Source organism: Primulina eburnea, chromosome 6 (assembly GCF_022965805.1).
Source record: "Primulina eburnea isolate SZY01 chromosome 6, ASM2296580v1, whole genome shotgun sequence".
NCBI classification, from domain to species: Eukaryota; Viridiplantae; Streptophyta; class Magnoliopsida; order Lamiales; family Gesneriaceae; genus Primulina; species Primulina eburnea.
Genome location: NC_133106.1, coordinates 31,452,420 through 31,478,704, shown reverse-complemented (window position 1 = coordinate 31,478,704; position 26,285 = coordinate 31,452,420). Strand labels below are relative to the sequence as shown.

General features: G+C 36.4%; 3 protein-coding genes across 5 annotated transcripts; all 3 read left to right on the top strand.

The window, feature by feature from the left end:
* Positions 1-549: 549 nt before the first annotated feature.
* On the top strand, positions 550-13,248 carry LOC140834261 (caffeoylshikimate esterase-like). Its single transcript, XM_073199017.1, has 8 exons — positions 550-1,025; positions 1,129-1,158; positions 1,654-1,783; positions 1,921-2,067; positions 2,302-2,432; positions 12,462-12,599; positions 12,692-12,790; positions 12,882-13,248. Exons 1-8 carry the CDS (start codon positions 741-743, stop codon positions 13,098-13,100), a joined length of 1,179 nt encoding a protein of 392 aa, XP_073055118.1. The 5' UTR covers positions 550-740; the 3' UTR covers positions 13,101-13,248.
* Positions 13,249-14,933: 1,685 nt separating this feature from the next.
* On the top strand, positions 14,934-18,577 carry LOC140834260 (uncharacterized). Of its 2 annotated transcripts, none has more exons than XM_073199015.1 (6): positions 14,934-15,178; positions 15,868-16,000; positions 16,094-16,197; positions 17,466-17,637; positions 17,777-17,917; positions 18,017-18,577. In XM_073199015.1, the coding sequence occupies exons 1-6, from the start codon at positions 15,129-15,131 to the stop codon at positions 18,347-18,349; spliced, it is 933 nt and encodes a 310-aa protein (XP_073055116.1). In that variant the 5' UTR covers positions 14,934-15,128; the 3' UTR covers positions 18,350-18,577. The 2 variants fall into 2 exon arrangements, with proteins under 2 accessions (XP_073055116.1, XP_073055117.1); XM_073199016.1 differs by lacking the exon at positions 14,934-15,178 and adding an exon at positions 15,237-15,761.
* A 3,875-nt stretch (positions 18,578-22,452) lies between these two features.
* Positions 22,453-25,854, top strand: LOC140834258 (uncharacterized). Of its 2 annotated transcripts, XM_073199012.1 has the most exons (4): positions 22,453-22,706; positions 23,159-23,695; positions 23,817-24,042; positions 24,151-24,634. In XM_073199012.1, the coding sequence occupies exons 2-4, from the start codon at positions 23,171-23,173 to the stop codon at positions 24,585-24,587; spliced, it is 1,188 nt and encodes a 395-aa protein (XP_073055113.1). In that variant the 5' UTR covers positions 22,453-22,706; positions 23,159-23,170; the 3' UTR covers positions 24,588-24,634. The 2 variants fall into 2 exon arrangements, with proteins under 2 accessions (XP_073055113.1, XP_073055114.1); XM_073199013.1 differs by lacking the exons at positions 23,159-23,695; positions 23,817-24,042; positions 24,151-24,634 and adding exons at positions 24,795-25,172; positions 25,245-25,854 and having other exon boundaries at positions 22,460-22,706.
* The last annotated feature ends 431 nt before the right edge of the window (positions 25,855-26,285 follow it).

Genomic DNA, 26,285 nt, shown 5'->3' with positions numbered 1-26,285 from the left:
AGATCAAATAATAACTAGATCTAATACACTAAGTTATTTTTTGGAATTATCAAAACTACGAGGTCTAATAATTTATTTAATATTTTAGAGAATATGAAAAACTAAATATATAAAAGTAACAAAAAACTCAAAACTCTAACCAAAATTAAATAAAACAATATAATCAATACAAACATTTAATGTAGCATTATTTACACTTCACTTTTAAAAACATACTTCATATTTATTTTTTTACTCTAAAATATCTAATTTGTATCAGATGATTTTTTAAAATATTGATATAAATATACAATGTATTTTATATATAATTATTTTATTAAATATAAAAAAATATTAAAACTAATTTACAAAAATTCTTATGAGATAGTTTGTCACTTTTTGCTAACGTGAGACTAATCTTTTGCTCCACCGAAATATGAAAAAATATTTTTATGTAAAAATTAATAATTTTCATTCAAGACATGGAGTGAATCGACTCGTTTAATTAATGATAATATATCACGAAGCTTTTGAACAACCCACCACTACTGTGAAACGGATCCGCTAACCCTGGAACTGTAGATTGTAAAGCCGAGATTCTTGTTTTTCTTGGCCGGTGATTGGTTTCGTTTCCGTATCTATTACTTACTTTCTCCCTCGTGTTCAGATGCACGTTTTTTTCAATACGGTGGACTGGCAGAGAGCCTACATAAACAAATTGAATTTTATTTTTTCACTTTACCGATAAACAAGTATTCCCAATGGATCTTGCTTTGTGTTCTACTTCCCGGACGCTCTCGCCGGTAAATGGGCACTTTTATTGGAATTCCGTCAGACCCTTTACTTTATGGCGAACTTTGGGTCCGAGACCTACATTTACGAGGCGAGCAGTGATCGTAATGGCCCAGAAAAAGAAGAAAATCGAAGGCGTGAGTGATCAGCTGAACTCCATCGCCTCGCAGAATTTGGATCACGCCATGGCTCGCAGAAGGGTGCGATCTGCTTTTAGTATTGTTCAGCAGCAGCTTGATCATATATTGTTTAAGGTATTGTTAGATCATCAATCATATTTGATTGACCGTACGAACTTCTGTTTGTATGCATCTTGTGCTTGGAGACTGAGTTCTTTTTTTCTGGTTTGACAAGCAGATGGCTCCAGCTGGGATCAGAACAGAGGAGGTGAGTTGTACTAAGCTTTGGAATCAATCCTCATTTAGGCAGACTGGCGCATCAAGATTGATCGGGGATATTTGATATTTTGCAAATTTAGATATTTAGAAAAATTACACTTGGCTGGTCCCCGCTTTTCTGGACTAGAATCTTATGCTATTTTAGTTTTATTTTATTGGTTATTTTGGATACAAGAGGATCTAGGTCCATACAACACAAAAGTAAGCGTATTCCTCGTTGTTTAAACATTGATTTTCTTGAAGAACTCACCATCTGGGGTGAAATTGGCGGTGTTTAAACATGGATTTTATTGAAGAACTGACAAGCTGGTGTGAAACTGGCAATCGAATTTGTGAGCTTCTTTCTGAATGTTTGTGAAAGAATTCCGCCGTCTGCCATCAATTCATATGCAGCATTTCGATTAGCAGCACCGTAGCGTCTATTTCAAGTTGCGATTTTTTGGTGACACTCGAAGAAAGATATTGAGTGCAAATATTTGTATAGTGGTATGAGATCAATTCAAACGGACAAGAAATTTTCTGCAAAAGCTGGTTGCCGAAGCCTGGCGTACGAATCAAAGGGGCCTTGTGTTTCTGCCATGGATATGGTGATACCTGCACTTTTTTCTTTGAAGGTTTGTCATTCTTCATCTAATGTAATGTGTCTCTGTTCCTCTTTACATACGATTGGTGCCCGAATGACTTAACTTTAAGCAAACTGCACTGCTTTTTTTTTTTTTTTTTTTTTTGTATCTTATATTCTGAGTTTCAGGCATTGCCAAATACATCGCTTCGTCGGGTTATGGAGTTTATGCAATTGACCATCCGGGCTTTGGTCTATCCGAAGGATTGCATGGCTACGTTCCATCTTTTGATGGGATAGTCGACAATGTCAACGAACAATTCAAGATAATGAAAGGTGACTGCCTTCTCTATAGCCTTCCTTGATTCACTACCAAATTCAGGTAAAAATTCACGTGTATACAGCGACAGAACTAGGACTTTGAGTTGGGAAGTGAATCATAATTTCTATGTGTGTACTGTATCCTTTTTTGGACATTTATTTGAGAGTTCTTACTTTGATTCTTCATTAGGGCGGACTTGATTGCTTATTCCTCTGAGACAAGTCACACCATTGTAATGTGATACACAGGAAGGCCAGAGATTCGAGGACTCCCCCGATTCATATTCGGTCAGTCCATGGGCGGAGCCATTGCAATCAAAGCACTTCTCAAGTCACCAAAAGAATGGGATGGCATAATGCTTGTAGCTCCAATGTGTAAAGTAATTCATCATGAAAGGAATTTTATTCCTTGATTTTTTCCTTGATATATTTTCCTTATCAATTACTTTCCTTTTGATAATATCCTTAGTATTTTTGCCTTTCTGGAGTATGATTTCGTGTGGACTCAAAAGACTCAAGATATTATCTATAAGATATAGTATCCTTATTTTCAATAGAGTTTTTTCCTAATGAAATTGGTTTCCATGTTTAATAGGAAAAAGGATGAAGTGGGTATAAATAAGAGGAGAAGATATTGAACTCGGTGCTGGTGCTTTTGGAGTGAGAGACGAATTGATACGCAGAGACGTTTTCCGAGAATAGCAAATCTCGTGTCGTTGAAAGCTTGTTGCTGTGAAGTGCTGACAACATCTGAAGACAACACCTAATCACTGTTTTGATTAGAGTGTTGAGTTTTGAAGATTTTTCACTTCTCAGTTGATGCATCCCATATTGTTTTGATTATACGGTTTGTTAGAGGTTTAGGATGCAATTTGTTACTCACCTTCTTGAGGGAGTTGTTTTATTCTTTCACTAGTATTGGTTTTTGTAAACTTACAAGTTTTTCTAGTGAATTATTTTGCCCTAAGGCACCGCACAAGTATTTTATACTTGTGCATAATTATCTGACTCGTCTCTCGTATTACTATTGTTCCAGTTACATGTTAGTGTGTTAAAAGTATAATTTCCGCTGCATGTTGTCGTGGGTGTTACAACACCTACGAACAACACCTACATTCTGATACACACAACATTCACCCTCGTCACGTTCACACTGTGGAAACTCAACTTTCAATTGGTATCAGAGCCTCCACTTGACGTTACTAAGTGAGATTCTGTTTTGTTTTGTTTTCAGAGTGAAAAGGAATTATGGAAGGATCAACAAATACTGTTTTTAGGCCTCCCGTGTTGGATGGATCAAACTATGCACTGTGGAAAGTTAAGATGAGGGTTTTTATTAAATCCATTGATGAAAGAGCTTGGCAACGTGTACTTGATGGTTGGAGTCCACCGAAACTCGAGGATGCTGATGGAGACACACGGCTCAAACCTGAAAGTGCATGGACTGTCGATGAAGTGCAATCTTCAAACTACAATTCCAAGGCTCTCAATGCGATATTTTCATCTGTTGACACAAGGATGTTTAATTTAATCACCACCAGTGTATGCGCCAAAGATGCTTGGGAGATACTCCAGAAACACTGTGAAGGATCTGCAAGTGTGCGAAAAACTAGGCTAAGAATGGTGACATCAAAGTTCGAAAGTTTGAGAATGGAGGACAAGGAGTCCATCCTTGAGTATGACTGCCGGTTGAGACAACTCTCAAATGAATCACATGGCCTAGGAGATCCCATACCAAACGAAAGATTGGTAAACAAGGTTCTGAGATCTCTTCCTGAGAGATTCAATGTCAAAGTTTGCGCCATTGAGGAATCTAAAGACACTTCAAACATCAACCTGGATGAACTCATGAGTTCCCTAAGAACTTTTGAAATGAATCTTGATCTGCAGAAAAAGGATAAAGGGAAGACAATAGCCCTTGAAGCCTCAACCGAATCATATGATGAAATTCTTCAACTATCTAAAGAAGTGGATAAGTCTGATTTAGGTGAAGAATCGATCTCTCTGTTTACTAAAAAATTTGGTGATTACTTGAAAACTATGAGAGAAAAGAAGAGAATTGGGCAAAAATCTGAGCTGCCCAATAACACCACTTTTACAAAAGCTCAAAAATTTACTCCTATGAAAGGACAGGTTCGACCAAGAACCGAAGTGCAAAGTCAATCTATTGTCAGGAACCTGGACTCAGTGCAATGTAGAGAGTGTTCGGGATATGGACACTATGCCAATGAGTGTGCCAATCGTCTTAAGAAAAACAAAGGCATGACTATCACCCTAAGTGATGAAGAATCTGAAGATGATCAAGGATCAAATGAATCTGAAAATCACACATCCTTATCTACTGTGATCAAGGAGAAACGCTCAATGCAAATCAATCCTTTGGGTGTTGCCACAGGTGTTGCAATACCTGGTCGCAACACCGCTTCGAATTCTGTATGTCTTAATTCGACAGTCCTTGGGGAGTCAAGTCAGTCCGAAACACAAGAGGTTGATGACGATGAAGTCACCCTAGAAAGTGTGCAGTCAATATACGAAGAACTGTATGAAGACTGGATCAAAAGAACAAAAGGAAATGCAATTCTCTCCAAAGAGAACGTTGAGCTGAAGTCACAAATATCACGACTTGAAGTAATCTTGAGCAAGAAAGATCTGGAATTATGCAAAGTCAAGGAAGAACTTAGAGAAGCAACTCAGGTACTTGCCAAGATGAATTCAAGTTCATCCAAACTTGACTCACTTTTGATGATTGGACAGAATGATAAGGCTGGACTTGGTTATTCGAATAGTCTGTTCGAAACTGGAGAATCTTCCAATGCAAAGGAAAAACCAACTGTTTTTGTGAAAGGAAGTGTTGAAACCCCCAATACCACACATACTGAAAAGAGTGCTCCATCAAAAGTGCGAATGTCTATCAAGAAGTCTAAATCTAGAAAACGCCACTTTATCTGCCACTACTGTTTCAGACCTGGACACATCAAACCCTACTGTTTTAAACTGAGAGAGGATTACAAGAGATGGGAATCTGAACAGATGTCGTCACGGGTGTTGTACAACACCCGGCGCAACACTGCCAACAAAAAACCGATGGTAAAAAGGGTTTGGGTACCAAAGGCACAGATTCAATGTTCTGTTATTTATACTTCATTAAAGACTAACATTGCAGGAATATGGTACTTTGACAGTGGCTGCTCGCGCCACATGACAGGTTCTAAAGACCATCTGATTGACTTTGTTGAGCTTAGGAGTGGTCATGTGACGTATGGTGGTGGTGCTAAAGGAAGAATTGCTGGGAAAGGAACCTTGAATGTTGATGGATTGTCTAATCTACACAATGTGCTCTATGTTGAAGGGCTTAACTCAAACTTAATAAGCATAAGTCAACTTTGTGACGACGGTTTGCATGTTAAGTTTGATAAAGACAATTGTGAAGTGTTTGATAAGACTAATACTCGCATTTTGACAGGTACTAGGTCTGCTGATAATTGCTATCAACTTGGAGAAGACATAGTGAGCAATCATTCAAAGGTGAGCGAATTAAACATGTGGCATCAAAAATTAGGACATGCAAATTTCAAGACATTAAAGAATCTTGGTAAGTACGATGCTGTGAGAGGTATGTCTAATCTATCCTCTGGAATTCCGTATGTTTGTGGTGCATGTCAAAAAGGTAAGCAAACACGTGTTCCCCACCAAGTGTTGCAACACTTTGGGACAACACGGTGTCTTGAACTCTTGCACATGGATCTTATGGGTCCAATGGAAGTGGAAAGTCTTGGAGGTAAGAAGTATTCATGTGTTTGTGTAGATGATTTCTCTCGCTTTACTTGGGTAAGATTTCTTAGAGAAAAATCCGATACATTTGATGCTTTCAAGAAACTACATGCTAAGATTACTAATCTACATAATCTGAGGGTTGGTAAGATAAGGACCGATCATGGTAAAGAATTTGAAAACTCACACTTTGTATCATTTTGTGATAAGAGAGGGATAACTCATGAATTTTCGGCCCCTAAAACTCCTCAACAGAATGGAATAGCCGAAAGAAAGAATAGAACACTGCAAGAAATGGCTAGGGTCATGTTAAGCTCTAAGAATATTTCAAAGAGATTTTGGGCCGAGGCCTTGAACACAGCATGTCATATTTCAAATCGTGTGTACTTAAGGAGTGGTTCTACTATGACATCCTATGAAATCATCATGGGAAAGAGGCCGAACCTCAAGTATTTTCATGTCTTTGGGTGTGTATGTTATGTTTTGAATGATCGAGACCATCTTGCAAAATTTGACTCTAAAAGTGACAAATGTTTATTTCTTGGTTATTCATCCAATAGTCGTGCATATCGCATGTATAATCTGAGAACAAGAACGACTATGGAATCTATTAACGTTGTGTTTGATGATCTTGCAGATCTAACAGGAAAAACAATTGAGGATGAAGTTGATGGGCTCCTGAATACAAGTGAGACACTGCCTAACACAGATGTTGGACCCGGTGTTGTGACACCTGAGACAACACCTGCATTGGCAGAATCAAATGTTGAACCAGAAGAGAATACTGAAAATGATGATGGTGTAACCAATGATGGGATTGACATTCCGAGCAAGATTCAGAAAAATCATCCATCATCTCAGATCATTGGAGAAACATTTGAAGGAATGCAAACTAGAAGAAAGGAGAAGGTAGACTATCGAAAAATGATGGGACTAGTATGCATGACTTCCGTGTGCCCTCAAGTAAGTCACTCCTGTTTTGTTTCACTCGTTGAACCCAAAAATATAAGTGAAGCCTTAAAAGATGAATTTTGGGTTGATGCGATGCATGAGGAACTTGAACAATTTGTTAGGAATGATGTGTGGGATTTGGTTCCCAGACCTAATAATGTGAATGTTATTGGAACCAAATGGATTTTTAAAAACAAAACTGATGAATCTGGAATTGTTGTGAGAAACAAAGCAAGGCTAGTTGCTCAAGGGTATACTCAAATCGAAGGAATTGATTTTGATGAAACGTTTGCCCCTGTTGCTCGGATTGAATCGGTTAGACTTTTGCTTGCTATTGCGTGTCACATGGACATAAAATTGTATCAAATGGATGTGAAAAGTGCCTTTTTGAATGGCATCTTGAAAGAAGAAGCCTATGTGAGCCAACCGAAAGGATTTGAAGATCCACACCACCCTAACCATGTCTACAAGTTGAAGAAGGCATTGTACGGGCTTAAACAAGCTCCACGAGCATGGTATGGCAAGCTTACTGAATTTCTGCTTGACTTAGGCTTCAAACGAGGTGAAGTTGATAAAACTCTATTTATTAAAAAGTCTAAGCATGATATACTTGTGTGTCAAGTTTATGTGGATGACATCATATTTGGTGCTTCTTCTCAAAAGCATGTTGATGATTTTGTTGAGTGCATGTCTACCACATTTGAAATGAGCATGGTAGCAGAATTAAGTTTCTTTCTTGGATTGCAAATCAAACAAATGCACGATGGTATCTTTCTATGTCAATCCAAGTATGTTAAAAACTTGTTAAAGAAATTCTCTGCCGAAAACACTAAGCACATGAAAACTCCAATGGGGTCGACTGGAAAATTGTCCAAAGACAATGTTGCTGCAGGTGTTGACAACACTCAGTATCGCAGCATCATAGGCAGTCTTCTTTACTTAAGTGCTAGTCGTCCCGACATCATGTTTAGTGTATGTTTGTGTGCTAGGTACCAGGCTGATCCTAAAGTCACTCATCTAAAGGCTGTCAAAAGAATTTTGCGATATATATCTGGAACAGTTGACTTAGGTTTATGGTACACCAAAGAAACAAACACCAATTTAGTGGGCTTTAGTGATGCTGACTGGGCTGGAAATTTAGATGATAGGAAAAGTACCACGGGTGGGTGTTTTTATCTTGGCAACAACTTGGTGTCATGGTATAGCAGAAAGCAAAATTGTGTGTCTTTGTCCACTGCTGAATCCGAATATGTTGCAGCTGCTAGCTGTTGTTCACAACTGTTGTGGATGAATCAAATGATTAAAGATTATGGATTCAACAGTGACACCTTAATTGTATATTGTGATAATTCGAGTGCAATTAACATTTCAAAAAATCCAGTGCAACACTCTCGAACAAAACACATTGACATTAGACATCATTTTATTCGAGATTTGGTTGAGAAGGGTATGATTCGAATGGAATTTGTTGGAACTGAGAACCAACTGGCTGATATCTTTACAAAACCATTGGATTTTGAGAGATTCTCCAATCTAAGGAAGTCTCTCAGCCTGTGTGCACAATGATCACTCACAGATGTTGTCCTGGGTGTTACAACACCTATGGACAACACCCAGCATGCATGTGCATTTTACTTTTAGGATGCTAGGCATATTTCATTCATTCAGTTTTGTGTGAAGTCTGTACAAAGTGTCGGTTACTGAATGGTGTGCTCTCAGTTGAGAATCAAACTTTCTAACAAAATCCTTTAAGGTGTGGAGTGTGCTCAATATAAGTCATAAAGCTGTTGCGGATGTGTGTGTTCCACATGATTTTATCCTATGCAGATAATGACTTGAAAAACTGTTGAGCAATAAGGTGAAAAATAAAAAAGAGGAGAATATTTGAACAAAAAATTGTTTGGAAGAAAATGGAAAAAGCTACCTAGAAGAGTCCCATGAAGACCGTTCTTCTAGTGTGGGAGTTACCACTTCTAAGTCAAAATACAGATGGAAAAAGCTACCTAGAGGAGTCCTATGAAGACCGTTCCTCTGGAGTGGGAGCTACCATGTCTAAATTAAAAGGGTTGAAGAAAGTTTTAGTCTCACGAGTGAGTGTTGCCAAGAGGTGCTGCCAACACCCAAGTACAGGCTGATCACAGTTTGGTCACTTGCATGTATATCTCAATTTTTTTTCACATTTTAGGCATAAATTTTAAGTTATTCATATTGCTGATATGTAAATTTATCATGTCCAGTGGACTATCAGTTCTTGACAAATGAAAGACGAAGAAAAACCCCAACCAACCCAATCTCGAAATAAATTGTTATCTAACGGTTAGTGGGGTAATTCGATGTGGCGTTTCATTCTGCCTGATTTTTTTTAATGATTACACTGGCTCGGAAAGTTACCGTTGGATGAGCGTAAATTCTGATTTGGAAAGAAGCTGCGGTTACGGGTTGAGAGAATGTTACCGTTGGAGGGATATGCTTAAATACTCAGGAATGGATGATGCAACAACTTTATCGTCTGTTATTTTCTCGCACAGTATATAATTTTGTCCTGCTCTCATTACTCATTTGTTGCGAAAAGTTATCTCTGTCTTCGAATTTTCTTGTGACCCTTCGCTCCACACTATTTCTTGTGTTCTTTATTCTACAGATGGCTGGCTTCGATCGTCACGATATCAGAAATGAAATGGCTGCGAGTTTGGGGGAAAAATCAATGTGGAGGGGATGGCAATGGTCAGTGTACCAGAAGAACCAGTGCCACTGGAAACTATTGCTCCTGGTGCACCCGGGAATGCAATCGACATTGAAAATCCACCAGATTTTGAGGCTGTGAAGAGAGCTTTCCCCCCTGTCCCTATACGTCGCACGTCAAAGAGACAAGCAGGGTTTGACCCCGACTTTGTTCCTACAAAGAAACCAAGGGCATCCACCGTCCCTTTTATTCTGGACCCTGATTTCTCATCTGGAGACGACTCCAATGATGAGGATTTTGAGCTGGTGGCTCGCCCTAAACCAACTACTGCTGCGAAGGAAAGTGGCTCGTCTTCTGGTGTTCAACAACATCACCCAGTAATGGACAGTCAAGATGCTTCTGAAGAAAGGGTTCCTGATGAGCCTGAAGACGATGAGCAATCACTGGCCGAGTTTCTTGCTCAGCTTAAAGAAGATAAAGCGGCCAAGAGACAAATGGCTCGGGAGGAAGAACCTGATTCAGAAATGATGAAGGAGTTTGAACAAAACCGGCCTGGCGTTTCTGACTCCTCCTCCTCTTCGTCTGTGTCTGATTTTGAGTCAGAGGAACAAGGTGATGATGCGTCTGAGGACACTGACTCTGAAGCTAACGAGTCCTCTGAGAATGCAGCTGCTGATGCACCCGGTGTTGAGGAGGATGTTGACAACACCTCCCACAACACTGACTCTGCTGATTATGATCTCAGTAAGTCTTTCTCTCCGAAGTTTTACTCAGAAGAGGCCTTGGCACTGTGGCCCATATTTATTCATCGAGAGTTGATTGAAGAGAAAAAACATTGACTTTGATGCGTATGGAAAGCATAATCTGATTGAATTTTTGAAGAGCCGAAGGCTGCTCTCAACTGTCACTGCAGTCATGCCCTACTGTCGCAGAGTGGTATTGGAGTTCTATTGCAATCTTTTGAGGAGTGTGGCCGATGAAGACTCGGTGAAATACGGCAGAGTGTTCGTTCGGGATCGTATTTACAATTTCTCACCAGCCGTGATCAATGCATTTTATGACACCCCAGATGTTGAAGAGGCTGAAGAGGACTTGGATATTCATGATGTTACAACTTTGCTTACTGGAGGTGTGGTCAAAATTTTCCCTGATCATCCCAAGAAATTGAGTGCTGCAAATCTCACCTCCTTCTTTTCTGTTCTACATAAAACTTCTATTTGGAACTGGACTCCATCAAGCAACACAACCACCGTGACTCGCTCACAGGCCATCATGCTATTCGCTATTGGAACCGGGCGTGCCTTTAACTTTGGGAAGCTGGTTTTTCAGAATACAGTGCAATACGCTCAAGGGGATTTCAAGAAAACCAAGCTTCCTTACCCTTCGCTCATCTATGGCATCCTGGAAACTCAAGGATTCATTCAGGATATTGATGAAGAGCTCTGCCCTGTTGGTGATTCCCTGAAGATTTCCCCAGCTTACTTCAAAGGCAACAGAAAAGTCGATCTGCCTTGGATGGGTTCGAGTGTTGCTGCAGATGTTGGCCACACTGGTGAAACAACATCTGACCCTCTGCCTGACATTTCGAGTCTGCCCCCGACACCTCCTGCTGGCTATGTTACACTGTCCCTCTCCTACATTCGTGCTCAAATCGCCTATGGTCGACAACAGATTGATAATGCTAGGGCGACCATCGAGCATTATGAAAATCAAGTGGCTGATTATGAGCTTCTGCTCGCGGCAAGTCTCCATTCTGGACAAAAAGGGGGAGTAGACACTGCTGCTGGGACTAGTGGGACAAAAATGGCTGATGATGACGCGGACAGGAGTGAAGGAAACTAACTGATGCTTTTGTGGTTATAGTTCATAAAATTCTGACATTGGTGTGCCGTAACTGCTTCTGTTATGTTCTTAGTTCCCCCTTGATATTGAACTAATCGATGTTATAATCTGAGTGTTGCAACATCTAACCTACAACATCTAACTTGCAAATTTTACTAGGTTTGTTTTTCAGGGGGAGTCAACAACTGGTTGACTAATCCAGGGGGAGTTACCATTTTTACTGGTTTTGTCCAGAAAGGCAAAAAAGGGGCAGATTGAAAGGAATTTTATTCCTTGATTTTTTCCTTGATATATTTTCCTTATCAATTACTTTCCTTTTGATAATATCCTTAGTATTTTTGCCTTTCTGGAGTATGATTTCGTGTGGACTCAAAAGACTCAAGATATTATCTATAAGATATAGTATCCTTATTTTCAATAGAGTTTTTTCCTAATGAAATTGGTTTCCATGTTTAATAGGAAAAAGGATGAAGTGGGTATAAATAAGAGGAGAAGATATTGAACTCGGTGCTGGTGCTTTTGGAGTGAGAGACGAATTGATACGCAGAGACGTTTTCCGAGAATAGCAAATCTCGTGTCGTTGAAAGCTTGTTGCTGTGAAGTGCTGACAACATCTGAAGACAACACCTAATCACTGTTTTGATTAGAGTGTTGAGTTTTGAAGATTTTTCACTTCTCAGTTGATGCATCCCATATTGTTTTGATTATACGGTTTGTTAGAGGTTTAGGATGCAATTTGTTACTCACCTTCTTGAGGGAGTTGTTTTATTCTTTCACTAGTATTGGTTTTTGTAAACTTACAAGTTTTTTTAGTGAATTATTTTGCCCTAAGGCACCGCACAAGTATTTTATACTTGTGCATAATTATCTGACTCGTCTCTCGTATTACTATTGTTCCAGTTACATGTTAGTGTGTTAAAAGTATAATTTCCGCTGCATGTTGTCGTGGGTGTTACAACACCTACGAACAACACCTACATTCTGATACACACAACATTCACCCTCGTCACGTTCACACTGTGGAAACTCAACTTTCACATCATATCCTCTTTTTTCTACTTTGTAAAGAACTTTTGCATTACAAAGTCTTGGATATAAGTCGGACACAAAGCCAAACTTTGCTCGCTATTAAATGAAATCTGATGCCAGTTTTTGTAGTCAGATTTCGAAGGAAATGTCACCCCCTCCTCAGCTACAGAGAATCCTAATATCAATGTCCGAGTTTATGCCGAAAGCAAAGCTCGTTCCCAAGAAAGATTTAGCGGAGCTGGGATTCAGAGAACTCGAGAAATTACAAATGGTATATTTCAAACTGTTAGTTTAGTTTGAGAAATTTCATAGTAACACATTGCATTTCAAACTGTAACATGTTCCGAGTTCATTTATTTTTAGGTTCCATACAATGTAATCAGCTACTCTGATCAAACGCGACTCAGGACTGCTGTGGAGCTACTAAACGCTACAAAATATATCGAGTCTCAGGTGAAGAAGGTCGGTACCATTTCATTTCTCCAAGTTGCATCAAGTATGTTCCGCTATTTTCTTGAAAAAAATGAGTGTTTTTTTTTGGGGAATGTCTCATGTTTCATCTCCTATGCTCATTCTTCATGGAGCTGCTGACAAAGTGACTGATCCTCTCGTGAGTAAATTTTTATATGAAAATGCTTCGAGCCAAGATAAAACTCTGAAGCTTTACGAAGATGGGTTTCACTGCATTCTTGAAGGAGAACCAGATGACAGAATTTTGAATGTTCTTGGTGACATTGTTACATGGCTTGATTCAAGAACCTCAATAAAGTAGTGGTGTGACTTTCTTTTTTTCATTGGTAAATTTGGTGAGTTTAGACTGTAGTAATGTAGTTGTAGAAAAGAGAGACAAATGGCATTAACTCATTTATGAGAAAAATAAGCCCAATCTTGAATTGTATTGGATAACATCCGGTCTTCTTTTACGTCTAACCTTAATATTTATTAAATCAACGTTTCTCGACCAAAATCTTAAAAATATCTACGGAAGTTGCATTTGGACCGGAACAAATGCAAAAACTTACGTGAAACGCTGTAAGATAGATCTCTTATTTGGGTCATCCATGAAAATGTATTAATTTTTATTATGAATATCGGTAGGGTGTAAGACGGTTTCACATGAGACTCACTTTAGATTTAGTTTGATAATTTAAAGAATGAATCCCAAAAGAAATCAATTTTATGCGTTATCTAATTTTTTAAAATTATAATTAAGAGTGGGTATCATGTGAGACCGTCTCACATATCTTAATATGTGAGACGAGTCAATCCTACCCATATTCACAATAAAAAGTAATACTTATAGCATAAAAAGTAATATTTTTTCATTGATGACTCAAATAAGAGATCCGTTTCGCAAATACGACCCGTGAAACCGTCTCACACAAATTTTTACCTATAATTGAATTGAAAGGAGGTGGATTTGAAATCCTTTTGGGCACATTTCAAATCTAATGTTTATATATTCATCCAACTTGTTTGCACACTCTTAAAGGTTTAATATTGATGCTGTAAGCAAATAAGTTACTCGAAATCGTGAGCACCAAAATTTAGATAACAAGTCAATCTTAGTGGTCTTAGATGCTCTCTCCATATCTACGATAATAGTTTTTGGGGTTGTCACATACGTCACGACGAATAACGTTATTTTCGTTGGAGAAAACTGGAAGAAAACCTTTGACATTCAAATCAATCACCATCTCAAAAGTAAGTATTCAGAAAACTAGAAACCTTTATAACATAAATTGAGAATATTCCAAAGCAAAAACTTGTTTGAGACGATCTCACGAGTGTCTTTTGTGATACAAGTCTCTTATTTGGGTCATCTATGAAAAAAATTACTTTTTATGCTAAGAGTATTGTTTTTTATTGTGAATATCGGTAGAGTTGACACGTCTCACAGATAAAGATTCGTGAGACCGTTGGTCATATTTCAAATGGATCATGAGCTTAAACATATGGCCATTTTTGGGCTAATATCATTCAATAATTCTCTGGGCCTTTCATTTCCTTAATTACACTATTCATACTATTCATAACTAATTCTATTGTAATTTGAATTAATTATCCTTAACATGAGTATTTTGGTTTGAGATTTTTATTTTTTCTAACTGCCAAATTCTTTTTTGCTATAAAAAAAATGTAAGAAAAAGTGCTTCTGATAACCAACTCTAGATAAATTTTGTGTTATTATTAATTTTCAAGATTATTTGTGTGCGTCTTTTCAATTGGGTATGCTATTTTTAAAAACTTGTATTTCAAATACTAAATTTAGTTTTTTTTTTAAATTATTATGATAGTTATTGTCTTAAAAACGAAAGATGTCAAAAAAAAAAAAAAAGGTTTTAAACTTAATATTTCGAATGACAAATATTTGAGTGACACGGTCTTACAGATTGTATTTTGTTAGACGAATCTCTTATTTAGTTTATTTTTGAAAAATATTTTTTTTATACTAAAAGACGTCTCATCCCTACTGATATTCACGATAAAAAAGTTTTTTATCGTGAATATCTAAAGAGATGAGATGTCTAACAAAAAAAAAAACTGTTAAAAAATATATTTTTTTATGAATATGGGTATGCAGAAATACGTCTCACAAAAGAACAGCTCATTCCGAATAATGGGAGAGAAGTTCAAAAGTAACATCGCTGATGGAATAGTTGCAACGAATTCTTTCTCTAGGTGAGGAATCGATGTGGATAGGCTGTTCGCAAAATTCATCCCCTTCCCTCGACCAAAATATATACATAGTCAACAATTATCCATCAACAATCAATTAGTCAATTTGCAAAGAAATCCGATGTCTATGCTGAATCAACTTTTCAACAGGGGACTTCTGGGAGCGAAATGGTCAGTGATTAACAATTTTTGTGATCATTATTTGGTGGTTTTCTCTATGCTAATATTTCTGATTTTTTTTAAAAAAAAAACTGGTAATTTAAGATTGAAATAGTTGGTACCTTGTTCAGAAAGAAGGGGTAAATAATAATACACTGATCTTCATCGGGTTCTTGGGTAGTTTCTTTCTTTTTGAGTTGATTTTTTCTGGGTTTTTATTTTTCGTAATTGCCCATTGTTTTTAGTCATAATATGGTTAAAAATAGCAGCTTTCTAATGATACTATGACGTTTCTTCAATTCCACGATCTTAACAGGGAGTTTTATTATATGTTTTTTTTTTTTTTGCTTTTGTGCCGGACATTTGTGTTTAAGAAAGAGGGTAGACTTTAATGTTATTCATGGGTTCAGAAAAGGTTTTTAGGTACTAAGATTTTGCAAGCATTTTTACTAATGGTGGGCTAAGATTTGTAGTCAACGGAGAACTTGTCACTGAGGAATCAATCACTTATAGATCTAAAGGTGGATACTTTGAAATTACGAGCCTCATTGCACAATCTGAGCAATCTATGTTGAAGTGATCATGCTGCGTCTTTGTGCGTGCAGAAATTGGAAACTTGTGCTGTATTATTTTAAAAGATCACGACCTTTCAGGTTCTATATAGATTTTTATTGAATTGATGTTAATTGGTGGCTTTGTAGTAAAACATGCTTGACCTTGGCCATCTCACGCATCAAGTTGTTGCAAAACAAGCGAGAGGCACAGCTGAAGGCCATGAAAAAGGAGATTGCCCAATTTTTAGTGGCTGGCCAGGAATCAATTGCTCGAATCAGGGTACTGCGTTAATCTTGATTCAAGTTGACTATCTCTATATGTTGAAATTGTAGTTTCTGTTGTTTTAATTTGGTATCATTGACTTTCGTTTAGGTGGAGCACATCATACGCGAACAGAACACTTGGGAATCATACGAGATAATAGAGTTGTTCTGTGAATTTGTTCTTGCTAGGGTACCTATTCTTGAAAGCCAGAGGTAAAACCCTTTTGTGATTTCATATCACATCCATTTTTTTTATTGAATGCTGAATCTCTTAGAATTTAAGAGCAAATCCTCTTGGATGCTGATTGTTTTAGAATTTATGAAATTTACTCTCTAGTTGGTATTTTTCTTGACTTGAATACAACTTTGTGCTAGATGCATCTTATCTAATTAATAACTTCTGGATGGATAATTCTTACAGAATGATCTTAGCTTGCTTTGCTTCCATATATGTGGTTAAATTTAGATATTTGAGTTGGACAAGCAAAACTGATGATGCCTTTAGAGTCTTTTTATTTATAATTTCAGATGGAGTTAAAAATGGACAATAATCTGTCCGGCCCGGGGTACTTAGAAATCGATTTAATCTGTATCATACATGGAATGGCTGGCAAGCTGGCATTTCTACAAGCCCACAACTGTGCTTTATTTCTTCACATTTGTATTTTTCTAATTATATAGTGCACTCTATTTGATAGTAGTTGTCTATATGTTTAGAGTGAAAGAAACTGAAAAAGGATTTTTTATCGTTATGTTTATGAATTGTGAAAAGTTCGAAGAGTTGAGAGATTTTCTAAGTTCATTGTAAAAAATAGAGGTTAAATGATTAAATGGGTCTTTATATAACATTTACATCTTCGAGATTCCATAAATGGAGCTCTTATGAGGTACCGACTCTACCGGTATGGTGTCATTACTGTGAGCTTTTATTCATTATTTGAGATATAAAGTCTGTGCCGAATCTTTAGATTCACAATGGATGGGAGTGAGACAACAATGGCTTGGGTGAAATTATTTAAAAGAAATATTAAGCAATATTATTGGAAGGAACGGACAACGTTTCTATTGACATACTTCAGTTTGTAAATAACCATTTATTCTGCATTAGTTAGTAACTCTTAGAATCTCCATCAAGTTTTTGCTTAGTACGTTCTTAAGTTTTCCGGAACCAGGACCCATACGCATCTCTAGGTAAAAGAAAGGACAATTAGAATCTTCCTTCGTGTTTTGTTTAGTAATATCTTAAAATTATCTTTTTCAAACATCATAAGTAAGATCACAATATGCATTTGTGTTCAAATTTGTCTATGTATTTATGAACTTGAGCACCTCGCATATTAATAATTTTGTGTAAATGATAAAAATCAAGCTCAATTGCCAGAATGAAGGTGACATTTTTATATCAGTTGCCTCTGATTCTTGTTGATTCAAAGAAATTTTCCCTTGTCTCTGTTTGTTTGTTACTCTGCTACTTGAAACAGGGACTGCCCAATTGAGCTTCGAGAAGCAGTGGCAAGCATAATCTTTGCAGCTCCCAAATGTTCAGATTTGCCAGATCTATTGCATGTTCGTAATTTGTTTGCTGCAAAGTATGGAAAAGAATTCATAGCTGCTGCAACAGAGCTTCGCCCCGATACCAGCGTCAATCGTACAGTTAGTTTATTTCATTCTTTGTTATCAAGAAAAGAATTCACACTCAGGCATCTGATATGATTCAAATTAAGCTATATCCTGGAAATCAAAATGCTCTCTACCATATGGATTCTGAATGCTGTGTATCCCTGTCTTTCAGATTATTGAAAAACTCACTGTTAGTGCTCCGCCACCACAAGTAAAACTCAGAGTTCTAAAGGAAATTGCAATAGAGCATAATGTTGATTGGGACTGGACTAATACTGAAGATGAATTCAGCAAGAAACACGAAGATCTTTTGGTATTTCTCTTGTTTCAAGATATTAATCTATCTTTTTTCATTTCCATATCTTATCCGAACCATTCTCTCGGTGTTGACAATGCATCGTATACATTTTAGAACGGACCGAAGCAAATATCTGTTCAAATTCCGAGGCCAGAAATTCAAGAAAGTTCGTCTAGCACAAAGCAATCTGTTAATTATCTAGATGGTAAAAATGGAGAAAAGCGACATTTGCAATCTCCAGGTTCTCGTAACAGCACCCCTTCTGCCGGTATATCCGAATCTTCAAGTGATCAGAGTTTAGAACCAAGTTCACATTCATCTGATGTGCTGCAACAGGCTTTCTCTGCTATTGCTGCTGCTGAACGTGCATCAGCTTCTGCTCGTGCTGCTGCCGAATTAGTAAATGCAAAATTTAGCTCATTGAAACTAGTGGAACGAAAATCTTGAAGGTTTTTGGCTCAGAAAGTATGATGGTATGAAGTTCTGAACTGATGCTGCAGCAATGGGATGAAACTGAAAATTGGAAGATGAATTTGTACATGTATGGGAAAAAATGTTTTTGTTCACCCTAATTTTCTCTACTGTCGTTGGCGGTGTCAGGCATATTTAAAGTCTTTATGAAAGAGTTATGGAACCTTTATTCAATGAAATATGAGTTTCACTGTGTTAGTGCTAGATTCCATTCATATCTTCAAGACTTGAGATATATTTTCTTAAGGGCTTTGTTCGGCTAAAATGCGGACGATTGTGGAAGGACGTCGTGTTTTGAAAGAATGGTGATTATTTGAACCGTTCATAAGATTAGACAAGGAACTTGGGAAGTAATTGGAGTTGATGTATTTCACAAGGCAAGTTAGGTGTGAAGATAGTTAAGATTAGACATGGGACAAGGCATTTGTGAAGTTATCCCATGTATTTCAAAAATAAAAATACATAAAAAGTAATTAACTGGATGGATAAGATGGAGCTTACATCGAGGCTGACAGTCACCAATCACCAAAATATGGTGCATACTGCGTATCCTTTGTCAAATTTTTTAAAGAATAAAATACATATTTGCTATATAACATTTTATAGCCCAAATCATCTAATATGATAAATCCTCAAAAGAGTAAAATCCTAGAACAACTCATGCACCATCTAAATAGTCGAGCCTTTCGATGACTTATAATTTTATGACTTATAATGTATTTTTTAGGTATAAAATGGTATATATTAATACTGATATTATACCGAAACCTCGATATACCGTAACATTTTGATATAAACGGTGTGCCATACACACACGGGGTATCGGTATAAATATTTTTATTATTGTAATTTTTGTTACAATATGTATTTTTGGGTACGGTATGGATTGATTGAATATTCGAAGTAAAAAAAAAAAAAATTGGATTAAAACATGCTAGAAATTAGACATATCATATATTTAAAAAACATGGGAAAATGGTGAATATAACTATGTTTTTTTTAATCAATACCTCTCCACGGGACGGGACCAACCAGAGTATTAAAAAAAAAGAAGAAAAAAATCATGCATGACTCAAAAATTAAGAACATTCACCCAGTAAATCAGGCTAGCCATGATAGAGAATATTTATATGTTTTTAAAAAAAATTCTTGAATAACAGATTTTGATTTTATTTTAGTACTTCATTGAACGGCTTTAAAAGAAATTAAATGACACTATATCAGAATTCAGAATGTAATAAAACACCGAAAAGACAGGAGAGCCAGTTTCCCCACAAAAACAACAGCAAAAAAAAGAGGTGAACGATATTTAAAGGGTAGTGAAAAGACGCGGGTTCAGAATGATTGGTGATGGGACAACCGTGATGCAGGGAACACAACAAGACTCCTGCCGGCTCTCTCATACATACGACAATCCAAATTATTCTTCTTTCTCCAATAAGGTATCGTTTGGTTTGTCATTTTTTCTTGGAATGTTCAACTCAATCTAATTGCTAGTTCATTACTACACACACACACACACACACACACACAATACTACACACACTACACACACACACACACACACACTACACACACATATATATAAATATATATATATATAACCTCTCATAATTTGGATTCTTTCTTTTATATATAAAACATGTGTGACACGGTCTCACGGTCGTATTTTATGAGACGGTTTCACGGGTCGTATTGTGTGAGACATATCTTTTATTTGAGTCATCCATGAAAAATATTATTTTTTATACTAAGATTATTACTTTTTATTGTGCATATCGGTAGGGTTGACATGTCTCACAGATAAAAATTCGTGAGACCGTCTCTCACAAGAGACCTACTCAAATATATTTGATTCACATAATTATTCTTTCTCATCTTTTTTTAAGTAGATGCCAAAGGTTAATTTTGGATTAAAAATTCCTATGTCAAAATAAAAGATGAGACTCAACTAAAAAAATAAAAATAAAGTAAAAGATGAGAATGAATTTAATTTCGATATTAGCTAACAATTTTACTTTCTAACTAAGTTCAGAACACTTTATTAAATTAACTTCTGATCGATTTAGTGAAGTCTTATTTAAAACTACAATTATATCATCATTATATATTTTTTTCTTTGAACTTTTTATTTTTTTTCTAAAATAGCCTTTCTTTTTAGATATCCATTCAATACTATATTTATCCGTAAAGGTCAATTTTAGTCATGATGTATTGGGGTGTGATATTTTTAGTCTTGTATATTTCTTTGAATAAAAAATAGTCATTTAATATGATCTTTTAATCACGTTTAGTCATTTCAATATAAAATAATGTAATTAAAAGATCAATATTATTGTTACTTTTTTTTATAAGTACGTAGCTAAAAAAATTCTCGAGATATGCATGTATGTTTGAAATCATAATTTTTAAATTTTAACAATTATATTAGTCATTTAGTTACATGATTTTGATGAAAAAAATTAAAATTGATTAAAAAAACATAGTTACAAAGACTGTAATTGATTCATCGAAACATACATGACTAAAAAAGAGAAATTTTATTTTTCTGGTCCAGTAACTTAATACTTTTTGTTTTAGTCTACTAACTTTCCAATTTTTGATTTTTGTACAATAAAAGTTCATCTACCACTAGAATGTTCAATTTTTGTAAAAAAAAAAAAACACTGATTAAATAATGGTTAAAACACATTTTAGTTTCACAATTGTTGATCTTTACTGGTGAAATTCACAAAACTTGTAAAAAAAATTGATTTGTTTGACTTTTTATGTTAAGTTGATTCCAAAATATATTGACTTCCCTTCAAAATCAAGAAATTACCAAATTTTTGGCTATGTCACTTTTGATAAAACTTGTGTGAGACGGTCTCACGGGTCATATTTGTGAGACGGATATCTTATTTGGGTCATCCATGAAAAAGTATTATTTTTTATGCTTAGAGTATTACTTTTATTGTGAATACAGGTAGGGTTGACATGTCTCACAGATTAAGATCCATGAGACGATCTCACATGAGACCCACTCGTCACTTTTAGCCACCGTCGAATTAGTGTTTCTTGACGAAATTTGAAATTTCCATTGGAAAAAGGACCAAAATAGCTTAAATTTAGTAGTGATTGTACAAAGATAAAAAAACTAAAAATTTAGTTGACAAAAAAAGGATAAGTTAACGGAGTAAAAAAATTATTTTCTCCATGAAAAATGACATATATAAATACATATGGGTCTAAAATTGACATTTTTCTTCTATATTTTTAATCTTATTGTTATATATATTTTTAAAATTTTAAATAATAATCACTTTTAATAAAAAAAGTTATGGAAAAATTCATTAAATTAAAAATAATTAAAATTATCTATCACGTTTAGATAAATATTTTTGTTGTATAAGTATAACTAAAGCGAAATCATTTTATATATGGATTAATGCGGAACTATTCAGTGTATTCTTTGATTCCCTGCTTGTTTGCTTCCGAAGAAAGTCAGTTTGTACTACACATCATTTCATTACTAAGACATATAGAGAAGTTCCAAAGTGAACTTTTTCTTTAGGCCCATTCGTAATAAAACCCAAAAAAAAAAAACATGAGCCAAACTTTGATCTATTCAATGACCCCAGAGAGGTTGGCTTTCTTTTCGGTGAGCTGTGATAATAATATATAGAGAAAATCAAGAACTTGTCTTTTTTTGTAATTGGTCTACTAATTTTTCGATTTTTGTATTGGTTCAATAACTTATGAGTTTTTGTTATATTGGTCCATCTACCACCAAAATGTTCAATTTCCGTCCAAAAATGCTAATTAGGCGATGACTAAAGTTGACGTGACGGAAATTGAAATTCCTATGATAGATGGACCAATGAAGTTATTAACACAAAAAGTTGGTGGACCAAAAAAAAAAGGATAAAAAAGTTAATGGAGAAAAAATACATTTTCTCTAATATATATGAACAGAGTTAGGGATTGATAATTATAAAGACTAAAGCCCAGTTTGGTTCGCTTGATTAGGGTCTGATTGTTTAGTTGTCACTTGTTTGCTATAATTTGTAATTGTCATATTGACTATTAGGCAGACAAAATTCACTGTTTAGCTTGGACCACAAATCCCTGCATTTCTCGTGGATAATATTCATCCTGTCCTTTTCAGAAACTCTATTGACCAAAATACCCTTGTTCTCAAAAACATAAATGTTGCAAGTGGCGTACGGACACCCCATTCTCCTTCATTCTTCTCAGGAACCGATGGCTGGCTTCTACCGTAGAAACCGAAAGTGGTGAAGAAAAATTCATCTTCTGCAGGGCCGATCTGTTAAATTTCCAAGTTTGTTCGAAGGTAAAAGTCGATAAAGTACAGCTTGGTTTCTTTGTCTGATTATTGATTTTGTATGTCCTGCATAACGTTTTTCAGAGTACATAAACTTGACGAAAATTAGTGACTGACGAACATTTCGTGTTTCACGTTGTCGTTTTTTAGTGCGAATGTGTTGTACATAGCCTACTAGTGTTCGGTTGTCGTTTACTTTTCAAGTTCTTGTACTGAAATTTTCAACCTCATTTTTTCTCCGTAAATCTTGTGCGACATTTTATTATGTGACATTGTATGACAGGTTTCTTGTGAATCTTTGTTGGGCGGTTGTAGAACAAAAATCTTGTATTGTAAATTGTAGCTTCACTTTTTAAAGATTCAAAAATTGAAATGCACGAGTTAAATCTGTAATAACCATGCTTCTGAGCTTTCGTTCTGTAATTCTTGCCTCGTTCTAATTTTCATTTGCATTTGGTAAGTACGTGGGCAAAATGGACGGGAGACGTCATAACATTAGAATTTTCCTACTGCTACATGAAATGATGGTCCGTACAATCTTTCTGGTATGTCTTCTAATACGACATCGCACGAGATGTATCGCCGATCGACGTCGTCAAGCACGTAGAACGTTAGTTTCGTACAACATGACGGAAAGAAGTAATGCACAAATGAACCATTTGCGAAGAATTATTGAAACCGGAGATGTTCAATGTGTGGTGAATTTGAGGATGAATAGAAATTCATTTGCACAACTTTGTTACTTGCTAACACACGTCGGGGGGCTGGGCCACTCTAGATATGTTAGGACAGAAGAGAAAGTGGCTATGTTTTTGTCTATTTTGGCGCATCATAAAAAGAACCGAGTCATTGGTCACGATTATCTACGAAGTGGTCAAACAATCAGCACCCATTTCCACGAAGTGTTGGGGTCAGTATTGAAGTTACATACTATACTGCTTGTGAAGCCTTCCCCGGTCGATGAAACCTGCACGGACGAGACGTGGAAATGGTTCCAGGTAATCTGAACATTTGCTAAAGAATACTTATTATAAATTCCATTTATAATGTTGTTCGTTTCTTAAAGTATAATATACATCTTCATGATTATTGTTCTTATTTCTGTATCTTATTTTTCAGGGTTGTGTTGGTGCGTTGGATGGTACATATATAAATGTTCATGTGCCTATATTAGACAAGGGAAAATACAGAACCAGAAAAGGAACCATTGCCGTGAATGTTCTGGGAGTGTGCGATCGAGATATGAACTTTATCTATGCGCTCTGTGGGTGGGAAGGATCTGCAGCGGATGCCCGAGTGCTTCGTGATGCATTATCACGTGATGACGGTCTTAAAGTTGAAAGAGGTTAACATCTTGTTTGATCTAATAATGTCATCTCAGCATATTTTTTTATTTCGATTAATGTTTCTTTATTTCAAAATTAATTGAGAAAATATTTGACTTCGATGGTAGGTTCTTACTACTTGTGCGACAACGGATATGCAAACGTCCAGGGATTCTTGACGCCATATAGAAGAGTACCATACCATAGAGATTCTTGGGGCAATCGCACAAATGCTCCCCAAAATTATAAAGAACTCTTTAATTGGAGACACAGCAAAGCTAGGAATGTCATTGAAAGAGCTTTTGGGTTGCTTAAGAAAAGATGGGCTATTCTTCGAAGTCCTTGTTTCTATCCACTTAAAACTCAGAACAGAATCATAATGGCCTGCATTCTGTTACACAACTTCATTCGAGCTCAAATGCCGGACAATCTTGTCGATGAGCTTGAAGAGGAGACATTAAGCCCAATGCCACAGAATGAGAATTACTTTATCGAGGATTTTAATTCCTCTGATGCATGGGATTCGTGGAGAGATAACTTTGCAATGTCGATGTACCACAACTAAGACAATAGTGAATTGTTATTGTATCTCGAATTTGCCTCTTGTTTTTATTTGTTTAGTACGTACTACTTGGTGTATTGAGAACAACCGTTTTGTAAAATATTATTTCGATTAATTGTTGGATTTGCAATGACGTTGTCAAATGTGTTCATCTTTTTGCAATATAATGTTTCATCTCCCATTCTAACTTTGCACTTTAATGTGTTTCAGGTGAACGTATTAGAATCATTTGAAGCAATGGATAACACAAGTGTGACTTCGAAAGGTACCAAAACAGATAAGGTGAGACGTATCTGGACAGCCCCTGAGGAGGAGGTTCTAATTGTGGCGTTGAAAGATATAATAGGCAAAGGCTATAAAACAGACAACGGATTCCGCAATGGGTATCTACCTTTATTGGAAACTGCATTGAGGAACGCATTCAATGATTCAGACTTACGCGGTCACCCCCACATTACTTCAAAAATACACGTGTGGAAGAAACAGTACGGATGTTTGACATCAATGCTAGGCAAGAGTGGGATTGGTTGGAATGACACCGAAAACATGATAGACGCTACGAATGAGGCATGGGACGCGTTACTTAAGGTGAAAAAATTTATTTAAACTTTACATGTTTATCTTTCAAATGTGTACGCTATTAAAACGAAGACCTTTCAGGTTGACAATAGTGTTCGAGTCATGCGGTACAAGAGGTGGCCCCACTACAAAGATTGGTGCGAAATATTTGGATACGATAGAGCAACAGGTGATCGAGTGGAGACCTTTTCAGCTGTTGTTCATGATGTCTTAAATATGACGCAGCCTGAACCCATTGACATGGAATTTGTCATGGATGACTTTTACCGGCCAGTTGAAGGAGATGGTGAATCAGTGTCTGTTGCTCAAACTATCCCCTCCAACCCATCTGGAGTTTCAAAGGTGAGATCAAAGAAACGCAAGCAATTAGACGAAGTTGACAACCAAATTGTTGCTGCAATCAATAATCTAGCTGAAATCACAAAGGAAACAATGTCCAATCTCATAAAAGAAATGGCATCTGATTCGAAAATTGAAATTGCTATGGACAGTGTGTTGGCGACCTTAGGAACCATTCCGGAATTAAGTTCGGACGATAAAGTGCATGTGGCGGAGTTACTGGTGGATAACCCCAACAAACTAGCTTTGTTCTTGCGTCTTAATCTCGAAGGAAAGATCAGCTTAATCAAGCGCCTACTTAATCCATAACCTCGCATGGTATGCGTTCCACGAACTTAATGTTTTTGAACTTTTTGTAATGGCTCGACCTATTTGGTGTGTGGATATTGCCACTTTTGGACGACGATGTATTTGATACTATATCATGGCACTTCTCTATAATATCGGTGTTTAATTATCAACATCTCGCAATGATCATCTTTGGCCATTTCATTTTCTTGTTCGGCAGAAATATAATTCGAGAAACTTCGACCCAATTGTCGGATTCATGTTCGTGTGGCCGATTTTTTTTCTTCCTTTCCTTCCTGTTTGTAATGCCATCTGTAATTTTGAATGAGTTTTCATGTGAAAACGAACTATGTAATGGATTCTTTCAGTAGTAGTACTTCTGGGAAGCGGTTTTATGTCGATAAACCAAACTATATTGTAGTATGTTTGTATTACGATTAACTAGGCAACATCTCATTACTTGTTTAAAAGCACTAAGCTGTGTTGGTCTTTTGC

Excerpts from the sequence above, each read along its gene's own strand:
- LOC140834260 (XM_073199015.1), top strand. The coding sequence starts at position 15,129 with ATGTCTATGCTGAATCAACTTTTCAACAGGGGACTTCTGGGAGCGAAA. Across the intron at positions 16,001-16,093 it reads AATCAATTGCTCGAATCAGG|GTGGAGCACATCATACGCGA; the intron begins GTACTGCGTTAA and ends ACTTTCGTTTAG. Across the intron at positions 17,638-17,776 it reads ATACCAGCGTCAATCGTACA|ATTATTGAAAAACTCACTGT; the intron begins GTTAGTTTATTT and ends CCTGTCTTTCAG.
- LOC140834258 (XM_073199012.1), top strand. The coding sequence starts at position 23,171 with ATGGACGGGAGACGTCATAACATTAGAATTTTCCTACTGCTACATGAA. Across the intron at positions 23,696-23,816 it reads AGACGTGGAAATGGTTCCAG|GGTTGTGTTGGTGCGTTGGA; the intron begins GTAATCTGAACA and ends CTTATTTTTCAG. Across the intron at positions 24,043-24,150 it reads CGGTCTTAAAGTTGAAAGAG|GTTCTTACTACTTGTGCGAC; the intron begins GTTAACATCTTG and ends CTTCGATGGTAG.
- LOC140834261 (XM_073199017.1), top strand. The coding sequence starts at position 741 with ATGGATCTTGCTTTGTGTTCTACTTCCCGGACGCTCTCGCCGGTAAAT. Across the intron at positions 1,159-1,653 it reads CTGGGATCAGAACAGAGGAG|TGGTATGAGATCAATTCAAA; the intron begins GTGAGTTGTACT and ends ATATTTGTATAG. Across the intron at positions 12,600-12,691 it reads AACTCGAGAAATTACAAATG|GTTCCATACAATGTAATCAG; the intron begins GTATATTTCAAA and ends ATTTATTTTTAG.